At 44.1% G+C, this 20,000-nt stretch overlaps 1 protein-coding gene across 24 annotated transcripts in view; it reads right to left on the bottom strand.

Moving 5' to 3' along the window:
* Window positions 1–20,000, bottom strand: part of CAMK2G (calcium/calmodulin dependent protein kinase II gamma) — a 333,717-nt gene that overhangs the window by 69,809 nt on the left and 243,908 nt on the right. For all 24 annotated transcript variants that reach the window (XM_075348871.1, XM_075348864.1, XM_075348870.1 and 21 more), the window contains exons 6-11: window positions 5,963–6,035; window positions 5,307–5,409; window positions 5,011–5,094; window positions 3,983–4,077; window positions 939–1,061; window positions 114–197 (exon numbers count right to left, since the gene is read on the bottom strand). In XM_075348871.1, coding sequence (XP_075204986.1) covers window positions 114–197; window positions 939–1,061; window positions 3,983–4,077; window positions 5,011–5,094; window positions 5,307–5,409; window positions 5,963–6,035 — 562 coding nt within the window. The remainder of the gene's footprint in view (window positions 1–113; window positions 198–938; window positions 1,062–3,982; window positions 4,078–5,010; window positions 5,095–5,306; window positions 5,410–5,962; window positions 6,036–20,000) is intronic.

The raw sequence follows: 20,000 nt of genomic DNA on the forward strand, positions 1-20,000 counted from the left end.
CTATCCACAAATATTCAAAGATGAAAAGTTTTGCAGCTTTTCCATAATTTACAATGTGTTTGTACAGTATGTATGTGTATATATACACTCAGCAGAGTGGCGATGACACGTACTTTAAGCTTTCTCCGGGCGTTGAACTTCCTCAAACACTCCACTGTCTCTTGTCTGTGCATCATTGAGGCCACTGTTGATCGTTGCTAAAAAAAAGAAAGAAGAAAAATGAAATTATTAAGAAAAAAAAAAAAAATAGAAATGCATCAAGTGGCATAAACTAAACCATGTCATGCATTGAGAAATTCAGTATGACAGGCAATTAATATTCTGCGCACAGATTTTTGGGTTAATTACCAACAAACATTATGGGCTTGATACATGAAAGCTTTTATGCCAGTATTATGGTGGAAAAAGCTCTAAAAATGGCGTTTCTTACGTTATTTTCACCCAGCACTAATAAAGCGAAGAAGGGAGAAGACAAGTTCATGATGAGTGGGGGCACTCAGTACGCCACAAATCTTACTCTAGTTGGGACGGGAGTAGTATTTGTGGCGGGGTGCACACAGAGGTGTACGCCACTCATCCGGCGCTCAGGACTCATGAAAGGGCATAAGCCTATTCACAAATCAGGAGTATTTGACCCAATCACACCCCGTCATCAATACCAGTGCTAATGCCAGTCATGATGTATCAAGCACCAAGACACTAAAAGGATTGTATCACGCAAATCATATTTGTGTATAATCTGTCAAACAATTAGGTGGGGTTATGACACTGTAACCGGTCTTTCCTCTCCAATCTCCCGCTCCCAGCAGGTGAGCCCGATAGACATAAGCTATCCCGCACCGGGGGACTTGGTGCACCTGCTCAGCTAGTTCAGAGAACGCCTCCACTCCATGTATATAGCATTATACACACACTGCTTGCAGGACAGTACAACTTACGCAGACCCACGGATGCTTCAATGCCTGATCGGCTGTGATGCGTTTTGCAGGATTTATTGTCAACATCTGATTGATTAAATTCTTAGCTTCGGGGGTCACGGTGTCCCACTCAGGTGACGGGAACTAAGAACCAAGAAATACAGGAAACAAAGCCTAATTATTAAAACTATAGTAGATTGGTCAAAAACCAAAGCCCCCTATGATAAACATGGACGTGTAAACTGTCACCCCTCCTCCCACGTCCATAATTGTGCGTCATACAAAGCAGCACGTATGGACATAATGATCAAGGAAACATATAATCAATACAAAACTAGAGAGTATGCTGTGAAAATAGCCGGCAAGGCTCTCCAGAAAACACTTCAGACAATTACATACATTGCTTAGGGCTTTTATTAAATGCAGTTTCAATAGAATAACAGGCATACTAATCCTATAAAATGCAGCAATGGAAAGTACATCATTGGGATATCAGTCATGAATGTCATGGATAAAGGGGAAGAGGGTGCAAAAACGTAACCATAAGTATCTAGATCCTGCCCTCTAGGTTGTGAATGAAGTGAAAAATTACAATGAACATGATCATGCCAGTGACACAGGGGGTCAGAGATTTTTTTCTTTTCTTTTTTTCTTTTTCAAACCATAGCGCCCCCCTCATCCATGGGCTCTGTTCGGTACTGCAGCTCAGACCCATTCACTGTACTGGAATGAGCTGCAGGACTGGACAGACAAAGCCCTGCTTCGGAGGAAAGGGGGTCACAGACCATTTTAACAACCCTTTTAAGCTGACTACCCTGTTGTATCGAATCCAAATGTTAGTCCCTCTATGGGACAAAGGTTAGGTGGAAAGATACATTTCCACTGCAGCTCAGATTTAGGCCCGTTTCACACGTCAGTGAAAAACAGTGACGTTTTTCACTGGCGTGTAAAACACGCACATGTCCCTGCGTGTGCCGTGATTCACGGCACACGTGGGTTGTCTAAGTGCAATCCGGGCTCCGTTCTCCGTGGCCCGTGATTGCACTTAGAAAACAACTCACCTGTGCGCGCTCCCGCTGTCCATGGTGCTGATCGCTCCCGCGGTGCAGCATCCGGCCGGCGGTGACCCCCGCAGCAGCTGCTTCCGGGTCGGCTGTGTCGCACATAATGAATATGCGCGACAATAAGAGCCGGCTCAGAAGCAGCAGGGAGAACGGGCTGCAGAGGACATCGCTGGACGCCGGGTGAGTAAAAATGATTATTATTTTAAAAGCACGTTTTTCTCTGGCACGTGTTTCACGGACCACACCACTGCGTGGTCCGTGGAACATCAGTGATGCCAGAAAAAAATGGACATGTCTCCGTGCGGCAATCACGCACACGCGGGTACGCCGCACGGAGACACGTGCAGTGAAAAATCACTGAGGTGTGAGCAGACCCATTCATTATAATGGGTCTGCGTATGTCAGTGATTCTGGTATGTTTTAAAAAAAGCACAAACGTCCCAGAATCACTGACGTGTGAAAGGGGCCTAAGGAAAAAACAAAGCTAAATTCATCACAACCCCAACAATAAGAGACCAGTTAGTTTTGGGGGCATCCATTAACCTTACCCTTACACAATAGCAAGACTATCGAAAAAATAAAAAAAAAATCTATCTATATATATTATATATCTCTATCCATCCCTCTCAGATATATACACATACATACATTATATATATATATATATATATATATATATATATATATATATATATATATATATATATACATATATATATATATATACATATATATATATATATACATATATATATATATATATATATATATATATATATATATATATATATATATATATATATATATATATATATACACATACATATATATATACACATACACACACCTCTATCATATATATATATATATATATATATATATATTATATATATATATATATATATATAAGCAAGGATGGTTGACCTTAGGGAGATCAACATCCACCACTGCGGAGACACCATCACGTGTTTCTCAACGCAGTTATTCTAGAGCAATGCCCCCTGGGAAATATTCAAAGCAAGAAGGCCTGCGGAGACACCATCACATGTTTCTCAACGCTGGCAGGAAACTAGCCAGGTCTTTCACCGGGAAGGAACAACCACGGGAAGGGCAGTCTCCAGTCAAGGAGACCACCTGTGCCAAACATGGTATCCATCCACAGACAGCCGTTTCGGGGTATTTGCCCCTCATCAGTGTGGAGTAGGAATCTGGCTAGTGGGACATTGCCTAGTAATAATAATACCCTGAAACGGCTGTCTGTGGATGGATACCATGTTTGGCACAGGTGGTCTCCTTGACTGGAGACTGCCCTTCCCGTGGTTGTTCCTTCCCGGTGAAAGACCTGGCTAGTTTCCTGCCAGCGTTGAGAAACATGTGATGGTGTCTCCGCAGGCCTTCTTGCTTTGTATGTATATATATATATATATATTTATATATATATATATATATATATATATATATACACACACACACACAATATTATATATACAGATATAGATATGCATACATATATAAAATAATCTCTATATATCTATATCTCTGTATACATATATTTTATATATCTCTCTCTCTCTATAGATTATATATATATATATATATATATATATATATATATACACACACACACACATACATATATGTACACATATATATACATACACACACACACACACATATATATATATATATATGAAAAATCTGTATGGATACATCTCAATGAATATGCTGGACAATCTGGCAGCAGGCCAAGTAGTGATAATTTACTGCTGATTAAGCAGTGATGTTACCAAAACTATACAGTAAGTAACACATCGCTGGAATCAGGATCTCTGCCCCTACGTTATGCTGCTCTCAGGTTAGGTGGCAAAAATCTGCTGACATATTCCCTTTAAATAATAAGCTGAAAAAATGGAAAGGTTATCACAAAAAAAGCCCCAAATATTCGGTATAAGGACAAAAAAAAAATCATAAATCAAGAAGAGTCTTAATGTTCCTACTTACATCATATGCTCCAGCTTTGATCTGTTGGTAAAGTTTATGTTGATCTTCATCCCAGAATGGAGGATAACCCACTAGTAATATGTACAGAATGACCCCTAAAATCAACAAAGAAAGAAAGAAAAATTATCACAATCTATATTTCAAGTTCATTGGTTTTCCCTGTTTTGAAACTGAGCTTTAAGGCTTAAAGGGAACCTGTCACCAGATTTGGCGACTATAAGCTGCGGCCACCACCAATGAGCTCTTATATACAGCATTCCAGAATATTGTATATAAGAGCCCAGGCCATGCTGTATAACGCAAAAGTATCGTAGTGCGCATGCGCGGGCCGTCTTTAACCTTTCCTCACGCCTGTGCATGACAGTACTTTGATCTACCCTTAGCAGGTCAAATTAAAGTGCGCCTGCACAGACCCTCAATGCCAGAAAGTGTAGCTGATGTAGGACGCGTCATCCACACTGGGCTGGATAGAAGGAGGATGGAGATCGCAGCAGGGAGGAGGCCCTGGACCAGATAGCAGCAACACCCATCGAACCGCATCGCCCCTTAGGTGAGTATTATAAAAGTGTTTTTCATCTGCACTGAAATGAGAAGATCAAAGTGCGCCTGAGCAGGACCTAAATCCTGGCTAGTGTGCACGACATAGGACGCGTCATGCACACTGGCCTCAGAAGAAGGCGATCGATGCAGAGAGGAGGCGCTGCACCAAAGAGCAGAGACACCCATTGAACCGGACCTCCCCTTAGGGGAGTATTATAAAGCGTTTATGTTCTACACAGCGGTCTGGGCTCATACATACAGTATTTTAGAATGTTATATATAAGAGCTCAGTGGTGGTGGCTGTGGTTTAGTCGCCAAATCTGGTGACAGGTTCCCTTTAAACCAACTGATCTAGTGATGTAATCAGCACCGAGTACAAGCCTTCCTCAGGGTCTATGCCTTGCCGGATTATTCTTGTATAGCCTCTAAGCACAGAGGTGATTAACCCTCGGAGTGACTGTCACTATCTAAAATAGAGGGATTCTTACCACAAGCCCATATGTCAACTGGCTTTCCATAGGGATCTTTCCTCAACACCTCTGGGGAGAGGTAACCTGGTGTACCAGCAAAGCCTGCAAGACAGAACACGGGGTGGTCACAATGAAGTGAACGATGGATCCTTAAGACACTGGCTGCCATAATATACAGTATATAAATCAACAGGATCTCCTGGATAACATGTAGAATACCTGCCTATAGAATTCACCATGGTCTGTAAATCGTTAAAAGGATTTTAAATGTTTAGAACAAGCACTAAATGCAATAAAAGCATTCTCATACTTACCAAACCATGCCTGCTGGTCTCCCTGAACTTCAATGGCTAGGCCAAAATCAGCGAGTTTCACAGCAGCACCCTTGCATTTACTAGCCAGCAACAGGTTCTCAGGCTACAGAAAGAAGAGAACCAAAAGATCAAAGCTAAAGGCAAGGGGAATTTCAATGGTAGAGATATTAATTAGGTAACCGTATTATCACTGACATGTAATATCTGCCGCAGTCACTAGGTGGCGATGAGAACTTTCTGATGCAGCATTGCAGATGCCATTATCTTCCAATACCTGACAATCTAGTGTCTTGTCTGACATATGATTAGCCCAAGAGGCTTATGTGTAAGAGCTTATGTGTAAGAAGGTGGTAATGCTGCGGTGAGGGGAAAAATAAAAAAAGTGTCTTAAGGAAGAAAGAAAAAGGAAGGAAGTAGGGAAGGCAGAAAGAGGAGGAGAGGAGATGGTTAACGTTCAAGATCAAGTCTAAACTGCAAAAATCTGAAGAGCTGAGATTGTGACCGCATGATCTTACAGTATATATAGTGTAGCTACTGTATACAGCACAATTGGCTGGGAAGACTCTATACAATCATCTTGGGTTCCTGCACACTAGGGTTATAAGAAACGATAGGCATCCACAGAAAATCCACTGCACAATAACCAGGAACGTTACCTTAAGATCCCTGTGCACAATGTCATGTTGGTGAATGTGATTGACGCTTTCCAGGATCTGGTGAATACAGTGGCTATGGAGAGAAAAAACATACAAAAGGGTTTTCTGTCAGCCATGAACACTCACATTACATATACATCCTATCCGGGCTAGAATCGGATTAGGCACTCTCCGTACTATCGGATTTCCACAATGTAATAAAGCCACTCTGCAGGATTTGCCTTTTATTTTGTCTATTTCCGGCCCATTTTGCTGATCTGTATAGCACTGCGCTGCTTTCCTTCCCATAAAGCTATACACTGAAACAGAATACAGGACACAGGATCACTGCAGCAAGACGCATCCATACACATCACCAGGGGATTCTTATCTGCCATTGTTAGAGCGGATGGTGGCATACATGCTCGCATTTCATTAGGCCCTGGCTTCATGTAGTCACTGTTCTGCATCTGCAAAACGGAGAACCTCTGGGCCGTATTTTAGGGTTTTGTTAAAAACCTCTACAACAAACACATATACACAGGCATAAAAGCTATGTAAATTTGGAAGTGATTGTCCCATCACAAAAACCTTCATCCTATACGCTGTTCATTTCCCCCAATATGAGCTACAGCAGAAAGCCACCAGCAAGGAGCAGAGCTCATTCTGGCCATCCATATACAAGGATAGCCATTCACCCAACAAGCCAGATCTTCCGCTGCCTTTGCTGGAATTTCAGAAGCCAAACCTAGGATTAGATCACTGCAGAGGCTCTCAAATGAAAGACATGGTAAGTGATGAGGCAATAAAGGAGCAGCCATGACTGATGGACTAGTGAATTGCGCTCCTGGTAACCTAATAAATAAGACACCACACACTGCGTGACATGGATTAAAATTTTGGCCACAGCAGCCCTTTATTTTTTATAAGAAAAAACATCAACAAGAAAAAACAAGATTATCGGCCCAGAGATGTGGTTGTTATAAATCCCAGCCCCATATCCCCCTCCGCCGTGTACACCTAGCTCAAGGGGGAATCTGGGTATACCCCTTGATCATTTTCCTTGTGTCCGCTGAGCTCCTCCCCAGGGACCCATCTATTCCACTGTCCACTGAGCTCCTCCCCAGGGACCCATATTCCACTGTCCGCTGAGCTCTGGCCCAGGGACCCCATTAAAAACATAATTCTCCAACCAACAAAGAGGGGGTTTAAACAACCACATCCCGCCGCCGCCAAATGCTGCTGTAACATACAATATTAAAAAGTTAATACAATATTAATATGTTGATATGACATTGTCAATTTGGATACATTACTGATAACAATTGATACAATACTAATAATGTTGATAAAATACCGATGATGTTGAATACTTTATTATTATTATTATTATTATTTATTATTATAGCGCCATTTATTCCATGGCGCTTTACAAGTGAAAGAGGGTATACGTACAACAATCATTAACGGTACGAATACCAAAACATTGTTAGATATTGACAGTGTTGCAAAGTCCTGATATTGATACATTTTCCTTTATTGTAGGGAGGGTGGGTGGGACAACTGCTGGTTCAGTCTTTGAGTCCAGGACAAAGGAATGACACCTTAACATGGGACCTATCTCTTATATGGCCCCTGCCCCCCGTCTCTCCTCCTGCTCACTCACCCCCCCCCCACCGCATTCCTTAGGTAAAACCCCCATCCCTTACTCCTTAACCCTTTCCTGGATCTATCACTGCCTCAGTCATGTACGTTACGGCCATCTGCCTTCACTCTGCTTGACTGATGGACTAGTGAATTGCGCTCCTGGTAACCTAATAAATAAGACACCACACACTGCGTGACATGGATTAAAATTTTGGCCACAGCAGCCCTTTATTTTTTATAAGAAAAAACATCAACAAGAAAAAACAAGATTATCGGCCCAGAGATGTGGTTGTTATAAATCCCAGCCCCATATCCCCCTCCGCCGTGTACACCTAGCTCAAGGGGGAATCTGGGTATACCCCTTGATCATTTTCCTTGTGTCCGCTGAGCTCCTCCCCAGGGACCCATCTATTCCACTGTCCACTGAGCTCCTCCCCAGGGACCCATATTCCACTGTCCGCTGAGCTCTGGCCCAGGGACCCCATTAAAAACATAATTCTCCAACCAACAAAGAGGGGGTTTAAACAACCACATCCCGCCAAGACTCGCTCTTGTGACACCTTACAAGAGTGAGTTCCTCCACAACTTAATGGCTCGTTCTACTCCTTCTTGTATTCCCAACATCCATATATCAATGCCAATGTCATTAAGATGTACCTTATCATCTCTCCAAAAATGTTCCTTTGTATTTTCAAGCATCTGGTGACGTATGGCCACCCCTCCATTTTCCAACACAAATTTTGTTATTTTTTTATTAACCTTTATCCTTGTATTATTGATGCGAGCCACTGATCGCGCTGTTCTCCACATTTGTCTAGCTACTATATCCGACCAGACCACCACTGTTTCTGGGTAAGACCTCCATAAATTCAACATATCGAGCTTTATGTTCCTAACTAAATGTCTTGATGTTCTTATTGCTAAATCATTACCACCTAAATGGATAAGTAAGACGTCCGGGGGGCGGTAGAACTCCACATGATACTGGATTTCTTTTAACAGCTGATGCCACTGCATTCCCCTCTTTCCTATCCATGTCACCCGTGCCAAGGAACTGGGCAACCCCAACTGTTTACCATTAGGCCTGACTGCTGCACGTAAGGCCCCCCAAAAAACAAATGAATGTCCCATGATCCAAACCAGGCATTGCTGTTCAGCTAAAACAAAAAACAAAAAACACAATTATCACACAATTGTCTAAATGAAGACACAACTACTATAAGATTACCAAAATGTACACATATATATATATATATACATGTACGCCATTTATAATAAATGTACCCATATATATACATGTACGCCATTTATAATAAATGCAATCTAATGTAACTCTTAAATCTGCTCGATTCCCATCTCCCGATTTTTTTAACTATGTCAGGCCCTAAGCCCCATCTAGCAGCTTCTGTGGCTGCTCCTATCCTAAATGAGTGTGAAGTGAATGCATTTGGAGACTCTCCCAATATTGTCAGGCATTTTTTAAGAACTGCTGTGAATTGAAATTGTGACAATGACTTACAATCCTCATGAATTAGTAATGAACTTTGGATATTTGGCCTTCTTAAGACATAGTTTCTAAAACAGATGACCGGGCAGGCCCTGGAACCGCTTAAAGGAAACAATGTGATCCATTTTCCTCTACCCTGTTGATCAGTTTTTGACTTTGCTAGAAAACATTCCAATCTGTCTGTGTACTGATGCACGTCCTCGGCTTGTAGACCCCCACTTCTGGTGGAGCTACTCGACACTAACTCACTGACTCTAAAAGCTCCAAAGAAGGCCAGTGTGAATGCACAACTAAAGAGTAACACTTCAAACGGACTGCTCCAGACTCGGCCTAGTACACTCAGTATCTGTTGCAATAACTGGAAAGAAATCGGACGCCGTTTATCTCTGGTCTTCTTACAACTTTTCCTGTAACCCTTTAGAGCCTGCTTAACTAAAAAATGCTTTGTGTAATCAGTGAAGTCGTGCAACATAAACCAAAAAGCTAATCCAGACATTTTACTATTAATACTGGACAATGAAGTACCGTCCACAAAGGCCCTGCTAATGTAAAATAACAACAAGGAAACATTGTCATGTACACTGGCATCATGTGCCACTAGAGCACACAAGTCTTCCCATTCCCTCCATGCTGACTGGTACCTCTGCCATGTGCTTACACCCACAGACCGTTCTATCAGAGCGTATGCGGTGTCACTGGCAGTGACCACAGAAAATCCGGACACTTCTTGCCTTCTACCTCTGCCATCGGGGCTAACGAACGGAATCTGTCCCACTGAAAACGAGACAGAGCATCAGCCACAGAATTGCAAACACCGGGGACATGCACAGCTGTAATCTGACAATGTGACTTTAAACAGCGCAGCACTAGATGACGCAGCAACGTAACAACAGGCAGGGAAGAAGCTGATTGTTTGTTGATGACTTCTACAACTCCCAAGTTATCACAATGAAATCTCACTTTTCGGTTTCGGAAAATATTGCACCAAATTTCACAAGCAACCACTATGGGGAACAATTCAAGGAGTACTAAGTTTCATGTTAACCCATTGTTTCTCCAACTCTCTGGCCACCTATCTGCACACCACTGTCCTGAACAATATGCACCAAAACCAGTTGACCCCGCTGCATCAGTGTGGATGTCTAGATCAAAATTTGAAACCGGTGGTCTGATCCACAATGACCTCCCATTAAACTCCATTAAGAACTGTTCCCATACCGCCAGATCGTCCTTTAATGTTCTAGCCAGCCGCACAAAGTGATGTGGAAAGGTTATGCCTGAGGTAGCTGCAGCTAGGCGCCTACAAAAAACTCTACCCATTGGAATAATGCGACACGCAAAATTCATTTTTCCTAACAGCGATTGTAGATCCTTTAATCTGATCTTACGGTGAGATCTAGCTTCTCTGACTGCCTCCAGCAGATCACTGACCTTGTCATCTGGTAATCTGCACTCCATTGCTTCACTGTCAATTAAAATTCCTAAAAACTTGATAAGTGTAGACGGGCCTTCTGTTTTATCTGATGCTAACGGTACTCCAAAACACTTAAAAACCGACTGAATCGCTGCCAATAATGAAGCACAAACAAATGGCTTTGGTGGACCAATACATAGGAAATCATCTAGATAATGCAGGACAGAACGCACGCCGGCTTCCTTCTTTACTACCCACTCCAAAAATGTGCTAAATGATTCAAACAAGGAGCATGAGATGGAGCAGCCCATCGGTAAACACCAGTCTACATAAAACCTTCCCTGCCACTGACAACCCAAGAGATGGAAGCTTTGTGGATGGACTGGTAGAGTCTAAAGGCAGCTTCAATGTCTGTTTTTGCCATTAAAGCTCCTCTGCCGTACTTCTGTACCCATGCAATCGCTGTATCAAATGAAGTATACGAGACTGTGCAAAGTTCCTGATCGATTCCATCATTAACTGAGCTTCCATGAGGGAAGGTCAGATGATGGATCAGCCTAAACTTATTGGGTTCCTTCTTTGGGACCACCCCCAATGGAGAGACCCTTAAGTTTTCTATTGGCATTTTGGGGAATGGGCCTGCCATGCGGCCCAGGTCAATTTCTTTGTTTAGTTTTGTGGAGACAATGTGAGAATATGTATAAGCTGAAGCAAGGTTACGAGAACAGGTTAATGGGCCTGAAGTAGATGGGATCTTAAAACCTTCTGAGAAACCCTCCCCCAGCAATTGTGCTGCTTTTCTATCTGGGTACCTGCTTAGATAGCCCACCATCTCCCCGAGTCTAATTGGGGTTTCCCCCTTTTTGGTTAATCTCTGCTGTTGGGGTTTTATTTCGTTTACAGCATTTGGATAGGCTATGGTTTCCACTACAGAAGGTGCATTCATGTTTGTACCTGCATGTGTTTCCGAATCTGCACTGGCTATCATTGAACTGCCAGCAGCAACCTTTTCTGTTTGCTGCCGACAATCCGATTGCTGATGATCTGCCGACATAGCCCTGAAAGGGCTGATTAACCCCACGTGGCGCTGTCATGAGACGCATCCATAAACTAATATCTTTGTGATCCCAACGAATCCCTTGGCGACCAGCCTTTCGTTGGCGAAACTGCTCATCATAGCGCAGCCATGCTAAACCTCCATACACACGGTGCGCCTCCCCGATAGAATTCATGTAACAAAATAAGGCAGAGCAATGTTCAGGAGTTTTTTGGCCTATTACACTTGCTAATATGGCAAAAGCCTGGAACCAATTGCTAAATGTTTGGGGGATGAGACGATAGCGTCCTTCTTGTTCCTCTCTTTTCCTCTCATCAAACCTGACTCTATCCAAGTTATATTTTTCTAAGGGCAATAATGAAAATATTTCCACATATTCGTCGGCCCAAATCTTCTCCCTAACCTCCTGTTTCAAATGAATTCCTAGAGGACCCTCAAAACATACATATAATTCTCCTTTTGCTGCATCAGATAATGTAACCCCTTGTGAAATTACTGCGTCCTCCTGTGTCTCTGGATCAGCACACGACTGACTTACCACCTCCGATGTCCGGCGACCATTTCCACACCATGCAGCAATAGGAGAAGAAGTTATGGGTAAGCTAGACTGACTCAACGCCTCCTTAACCCCTGACACGAATTGCTGTACTACTGAATTAAGATCCCATCCTACATTGCCGGGAACTGTACCCCCAACTGCGCCCACTGGACTCATTACAGGTGTTGTTACACTAGATATAGGACAAGAAAAAGTGTTCTCACCAATACCTGGCTGCGTCCTAGGCTGACCAGCCGTCCGTGACGTATTAGTTATAGTCTCTACAGCCCCTCCATTATTGAAGTGCTGCGTGCTGCTGCCCTCTAGTGGGGAGTCGTTATCTGTGTCATAGTCATTGTCTGGAATCTCTGCTGAGTCTTGTAGCTGTAGATTTATTGCCTGACTCACATCCTGAGCCGGCTGATGAAGTCTTTGTCTGGTTAAAGTACTTTTGCGCAGTTGTCTTTTTGGATTCCTACCACTCCTCGTGTAATGAGAACCCGGATCCGGAAATGTTGTGTGTCCTAAGCCCGTCCCCCCGTGTTGGTTCATTTCCTGGGGTAAGGCCGTATGATGTCCTCTAGAATGATACAAAGTTTGTTGAGGAAGTTCTAAGGATTCATGGTGGGCTGTTGTCACGTCAGTTGTAGCTTGTGTGGCTGCTTCTCTGGCTGGCACATCAGTAGAGCTGGACTTTCTCCTTGCACTTCTTGGTGTCTCTCTGGTTAGATGGTCGGGCTCTTTTCTCTGTCCTTTGTTATTCTTGTACTGTAGTTTCCTTCCTGGTTTGTAAGAAGGATCAGAGGCCGTGCTGCGCTTTGCTCTTTTCCTAGAAGTAACGGAAGGACTTATGATCCTATTGTGAGTCCTATTGGCCATTTCAGAAGTTAGTCTCTCAGGAGGTCTTGATCTTCTTAGAGTTTGATGTTCAGAAAGTTCAGAAGGGACAGATGCTGTATCCCGGGCACTCTTCAGCAATTCGTCTAGCTGGGCCTGAATCCATTCGGGCCTACACGTCAAAGCCGCTGTCTGAACGCTCCTCAGCAAGGCATCCATACTGCTGGTTCAGTCTTTGAGTCCAGGACAAAGGAATGACACCTTAACATGGGACCTATCTCTTATATGGCCCCTGCCCCCCCGTCTCTCCTCCTGCTCACTCACCCCCCCCCCACCGCATTCCTTAGGTAAAACCCCCATCCCTTACTCCTTAACCCTTTCCTGGATCTATCACTGCCTCAGTCATGTACGTTACGGCTATCTGCCTTCACTCTGCTCTTCTGTTCTCAAGCTGCTCTTTATTTCCTGGACCCTGTGAGCACACAAGAAATTACTTTTCAGCTAATTCGCTGGCTGCCGACGTGACCAGCACCAGTCAGTGATTGGCTGCAGTGGTCACCGGTCCAGGTTTCGAGAGGTCAACGCAGTAGCAGCTAGTGGAGATCGGCAGGAGACTATGGCCCGCTTTACACGCTGCGATATCGTTACCGATATCGCTGGCGAGCGTACCCGCCCCCATCGGTTGTGCGACACAAGCAAATCGCTGCCCGTGGCACACAACATCGCTAGGAACAGTCACACTACTTACCTGCATAGCGACGTCGCTGTGACCGGCAAACCGCCTCCTTTCTAAGGGGGCAATTCGTGCAGTGTCACAGCGACGTCACTAAGTGGGCGCCCAATAAAAGCGGAGGGGCGGAGATGAGCGGGACGAACATCCCGCCCACCTCCTTCCTTCCGCATTGCTGGCGGGACGCAGGTTAGGTGAGGTTCCTCGTTCCTGCGGTGTCACACGTAGCGATGTGTGCTGCCACAGGAAACACGAATGACATCGTTACTGCAGCAGCAACGATAATTGGGAATAGGGGGTGACGTTACCGATGAGCGATTTTGAACGTTTTTGCGACGATTCAAAATCGCTCATAGGTATCACACAACGACATCGCTGAAGCGGCCGGATGTGCATCATAAGATCCGTGACCCCAACGAGATTGCTTTAGCGATATTGTAGCGTGTAAAGCCCCCTTTAGTCACATTGGAACCAGAAAGGTGACAAAAGCATAAATTCATTTTATTATTTAACCCATTTTGAGCCCTTAAAAAAAAAAAAAAATCTGTTTATGTGGTCAACCAAGGTAAGCATTTTCTAACACTGACAAAGAGAATTTGATAGTGCCAAGGCCCACATGACCTCTAGAATGAAGGATACACTTTACTAGGTATCAATGCCAACCATACAGGTAGCCATACACTTGATAGCACCACTTCAGCATTCTTTTTCTTCAGCACTTAAGTGATGCTTTAATTCTGCTGTTCTGCTCAGGTTTACTACACACCTATGTTCTGGTTGTTTTTGAAAAAAAGAAAAACAAAAAACAAAACCAACCCATAATAAGAACCCCTCAAATGAGGAAAAGTCAATTAACCACAAGTTTCAGAACCGCATAATGAATATTTAAAACAAAATCAAATTCGGTCAATTTTGACCAAACAGAACAGCAGTGTTAAATTTAAGTCAACGGCCCGTAATTAATCAAAATTTTTGGCGCCGCTCCAGTCCCGTGTTGCCATGTTGTGCCCATAACTTCTGATTGGCTCTTAGAGTTGTATTGAGCTGTGACCATCAGTGTGGTCCATGAAACACTGGAGCTACCGGTAGGTCACAAAATCACTGAAGACCGACCACAGCAACAGAGATAGAGATAAAGCCACCGGAAGGCGAGTACAATACAGGGGGTAGGGGGACTCACATTTAAAGAACCACTCGAGAGGTTTTTAATTTTACTGCCGGAGTGGTGCTTTAAATGTAAGCTCCCTGCCCCCTGAATTATACTCACTATCCAGCGGCTTCATCATTTCTCGGTGCTCCTCTGGTTCCGCGGCGCCATGTTGTGCCTGTATCATATGATTGGCCACAAGTCAGAAGTTAAGTCACACGGTCTCAATATAAGTCTATGAGAGCCAGAACTGGTCCAGCCCTCCAAAGCTGCCCCCCCCACCCCCCTACACACACACACACAAAGAAAAACAAAAAAGTGCATTTGGCAAAGAGGTGAAGATAAAACACATGTTACATTAAGAAGATCCCTAAATGTCCTCCCTGGCACCCCTCAATTTTACGATTATTAACATGTGCCACACACTGCTCATCTCCCTCTTCTATACGAGCAGGAGTCCTCTGCTCCTGCACATCTGCAAACTTCATCTCCATGTTGCCTTTGAGAACATAAAAGGTTGGTGCGTGCGCACTCTATGGCGGAGTTCTTGTAAATGTGTTGCTTGGCAACAAGAGCAACAGCCTTTTAGAAAAAGATCAGATACATTCTGCTGGGCTCATTTTCCTCTGCCGCATATTTAAAATATTCCTATAAATCTCTGCTGAGGGTAAAACAAAGAAATGCACAAGCTGGTTGTTAACATTATGATGCTACTAATGCTTTAAAAAGGAGCTGAACACGAGTTCTACTCGTCTTCTGCGGATTCCCGGGATCTTCCGATATGTTGCCGTGCTGCTCACTTGCACTACTATATCTTGACATTTCATGGTTGCATATTTATTTGGATTAACAGTGATGTATCCAGTCCTGGAGACTTTATAAATTATAGCAAAATCCCTGAAAGCACTGGTCCCCACCATTATTATTCTTAAGGCTGTGGGCACACATTGCGCTTTTGATGTGTTTTTTTGGGTGTAGATTTGTCAAGAACCTGATGCGTTTCCTGATGCCAGCAAAGTGATTGTGACTTTTTTTCCTGACAGTTAGCAATATACAAAACAAGATCCACAATGGTTAGTAGAAGTAGCTGGACCAATAGCTGAGCCAATAGAGTAATCAGACATAAAACATAACTTTTAATATTCCAATATAAAAATGAACAGTAGATCATAGATGAGTTAAAACCAAGGTTCACAGTCGTCACAGTGATTAGACGATTAACCAGACCAAAATATAGGGGTATTGAAACCCTACACAACACAGACTGCCTCAGCTGGTTTAATGGACAAAAATGCCAACATGCGCTCTATCCAGCTGAAGTATATACACAGATGGTTAATCACATTTATGATCCCCAATCATGGGAACCTATCTCTGTGTGTGTTGACTTTTTTTCCTGCCAAGAGATGCAGAAATGGTGCAGAATTTTCAGCAAATACTTAATATGTGCACATACCTTAAAAGAGCCAGCACCCACCATCACCCCAAAGTAGTGACATCCAGTTCCCCCATTCATTCTCCCTCCTCCAAGTAGGGACACCAAAGCTCCAATTATCAGTAATCACTGACCTGGGTCCAGAGTGGAGTCTCCGCCATTGCACTGTGCCATCAGCTGCAGCGCTGACATCACGTTGACAGCATGGCAGCCACCAGTCAGTGAGCTCAGAGACCGCCAGTGTACAAGGAATGCACCACTCAGAGTAGCTGAGCTCACAGACTGGCTGCTGAGCTGTTGACATGATGCCAGTGCCATAGCCAATACCAGACATGGAGAAAAGTGGCATAATCTCGCCAGTGGACCCGGGGAAGATGAATACAGGGTGTGATATTTTAGTTTTTTATATATACTAGACTGTACTCTGGGACAAACATTAACTGAAAGGTGACAACTCCTTTATCTCTCAAGGTCCAGTATATGTACAACCAGATCTGCTCTTCTGTCTCCAGCTACTCAAAAAAGTGGTCATGTGGAGACCTGCTCTCATAGCGGTTACCTATCCCTTCTGCCAATGCACCAAGCTGGCAGACAGCCACGAGCCACAGGTCACGAGCCGCAGGTTAGGGATAGCTGCCTTAAAGTTCCGTATTTTTCGTTTTATAAGACGCACCGGATTAGAAAACGCACCCCAAATTTAAAGCTAAAAAAGTAAAAAAAATAAAAATCTGTGGTCCGTTTTATAATCCAGTGTCTTACCGTTGGGGGCAGCAGCAGTGGTGGAGCGGTGGTCACAGGAGGCAGCGGCGGTGGTGGAGCAGGTCCATGCTGCGGGCAGTGCAGAGGGGTCCCAGATGCTAACTGCGGAGCCGTGCTGGGGTGGCCGGCGCTGCTGTGTGCTGTGGCGGCCGGTGCTGCTGTGTGCTAGTGCTCGCTGCGGGCACTGGCCATTCTGAAGATGTCTGCGGTGCGGGCTTCAAGGAAATGGCGGCCGCAGTCGGCGCTTGTGCAGATGGGAGCTTGAGGCGAGAGCTCAATCTGCGCATGCGCAGACTATGGGCGCCATTATTTGAAGAACTTACCACTGATATCTTGAGCACCAGCACATAGCAGCGCAGGCCGCCGCACAGAGCCTTTCCGGGCAGCACCGAGCGGCCGTTCAGAACCTCGCCGGGCAGCCGCTCCGGCCACCTAACAGATCTGCGCCGGCCGCTGCACAGAGCAGCACAATATCGTCCTGCCTACAGTGACCCTTCTCCATCACCAACCCGGTAAGCTATATTCGGATTTTAAGACGCACCCCTCATTTTCTCCCAAATTTTTGGGAGGAAAAGTGCGTCTTATAATCCGAAAAATACAGTAACTACCTTAGCAAAAATGTATAGAACTGCCTGATTAAGACTAGAGCCTGCTGCATGATGGATGCTGAATAGTGGTGGGAGGACCTGGACTGAAAGTATGGGTAACCATCTGGGGCCAGAAACTCCGGTAATTAAAATAAATAAAAAAAAAAAAAGGGGGAGGAAAGCAGGCGCATTATACTCTCTTGCATGACTGTATACACTACTTTGGGATCAGCTCATACTACTTCCGGGGCTGCTCATTATCCTTCATGCATATGCACTGCTTCCCCAACCCACTGGCCGTCTGTGATTGTTTGCAGCCGGTTGCACCTCCACCCTATGAGACAGCATGTCTGACTGCAACCACACATGCTGTGTGCGTACTTATGATGTAAAAATAAAAAAAATTGGTATAGGGTTCCCCCATATGATACCCAGCACAGATAAAGCATATGGCCACAGGCTGCAGCCCCCATCTGTGAGCTTATCTTGGCTATGTATCAAAATAAGAGGGAACGTATGCGGCTTTATTTTAATTATTTAAATAAATAATTAAAAAAACAAAACTGTGTGCGTACCCCCCCATTTTGATACCCAGCAGTGATAATGCTAACAGCTGGGGGCTGGTATTTTCAGGCTGGGAAGGCCCATGCTTATTGGGGCCCCCAGCCTAAAAGTAGACTGCAGCCGCCCAGGATTCATTGGTTGCGACAATACCGGAACTTTACCCGACTTCTCCCAAGCGCCCTGATGCTGTAGTAATCAGGGTAATAAGGAGTTAATGTCAGCTCACAGCTGCGACTAAGCCCTAAATTAGAAATAGGAGGTGTCTATGAGACCCCCATTATTAATCAGTACATGAAAAGAAATAAACACAGCAAACGAAAAAATCCTTTATTTGACATACAATACAGAAAAAAACCCTTTTAATCCCTTTATTAACCCCCAAAACACCCACGTCTGATGTAAGCCACACAAGGTCCTACAACAATTCCAGCTCCGCTACATCTGAAGTCACAACGCATGGGCATAAAACATCATCCCGCAGTGAGCTTTAGGCACAGAATGAGCCGCAGTTATGTCACTCAAGTTTCTTGCTTTTACAGCTTGAGGTCTTCCACCTATGACAACACATAACCTGAGTGACGTCATCCCTCATCACTGCGGCTAAATCATTCTCTGCCTGAAGCTCACAGCAGGCAATCACATTCTGTGTCTGTGTGCTGTCTCTCCAGATATAGTAGAGCTGGAATCGTCATAGGACCTCTTGTGGATTACATCGGACCTGGGTGTCTTGAGAGTTAATAAAGGTGTGAAAGAGGGTGTTTTTTTTTTTTGTTTTTCGTGTATTGTATTTCATATAAAGAATTTTTTCGGTATTTGTATTTCTTTTCACTTACAGTTTAGTAATGGGGGGATCTCATAGACTGCTCCTATTACTAATCTAGTACTTAGTGGCCGCTGTGAGCGGTTACCTATTACCCAGATTGCCATCGCACAAGGGCAATTGGGATGAGCTGGGTAAACTTATGCTTATTGTGATACACAGCCAAGATAAGCACATGGCTGGGGCTGCAGCCGTATACTTTATCTGTGCCAAGTACCATAATATGGGGGGTCCTCGCGCCTTTTTTTTTTTTTTTTTTTACACACCAGTGGAGACGGACACACAGTGTCTCTGATTGAAACAATCAGACATACGGTCATGCAGGGTGGGGTCGCGTCTGACTGCAACCAGAGACGTGTGGACTGCCAGTGGGCAGGGAAAGCAGTGCATATTTATGAGTGATAATGAGCGGCCCCTGAAGTAGCGCTACAGCTGCACGGGAGACTATAACTATATACTATAAGTATAGCGCGCTTGCGCCAATCCCTTATCCCTTCTACCACCATTTTAAAGTGCAAGATTCTAGTTCCCATAGACTTGTATGGGGAATGGCATCAGGCTAGATATCCGGGATCAATTTAAGGCCCAGATATGGTTTAGGTTTTTGGGGGTTTTTTTTAAACCAGGTTGGACCCACCGATCCCGGGTATCTGCGAATCCGCCCATCCATAATGTTTAAGAAAAACCCCTTTAAATTCCCCAGTCATCCTTTAGCATTATATTTCTGAAGACATGGTTGGGGGGTTACATCAGAACATAATGATTCTCTCCAAATACCTTGACCACATGTTCGTGAATGCAGAACTTCCTGTCCTGTGCTGCCCACTCCCAGGGACAGCTGCCAGCATTTGCAACTGTAGTGATCACAATATGGTCATCACAGGCCCTGTGTGTCTTGTAATAGGGTCTACTATGGGAACTGGACAGAGGTATGCAGGCAAATGGAAGCAGCACATTCCACTGACGAAAATGAGATTCAGATGACATTTTTAGGTTTTGAGAGCAGATGTATATGCT

The sequence above is a fragment of the Anomaloglossus baeobatrachus genome, chromosome 5 (genome assembly GCF_048569485.1).
Source record: "Anomaloglossus baeobatrachus isolate aAnoBae1 chromosome 5, aAnoBae1.hap1, whole genome shotgun sequence".
Taxonomy (NCBI): domain Eukaryota; kingdom Metazoa; phylum Chordata; class Amphibia; order Anura; family Aromobatidae; genus Anomaloglossus; species Anomaloglossus baeobatrachus.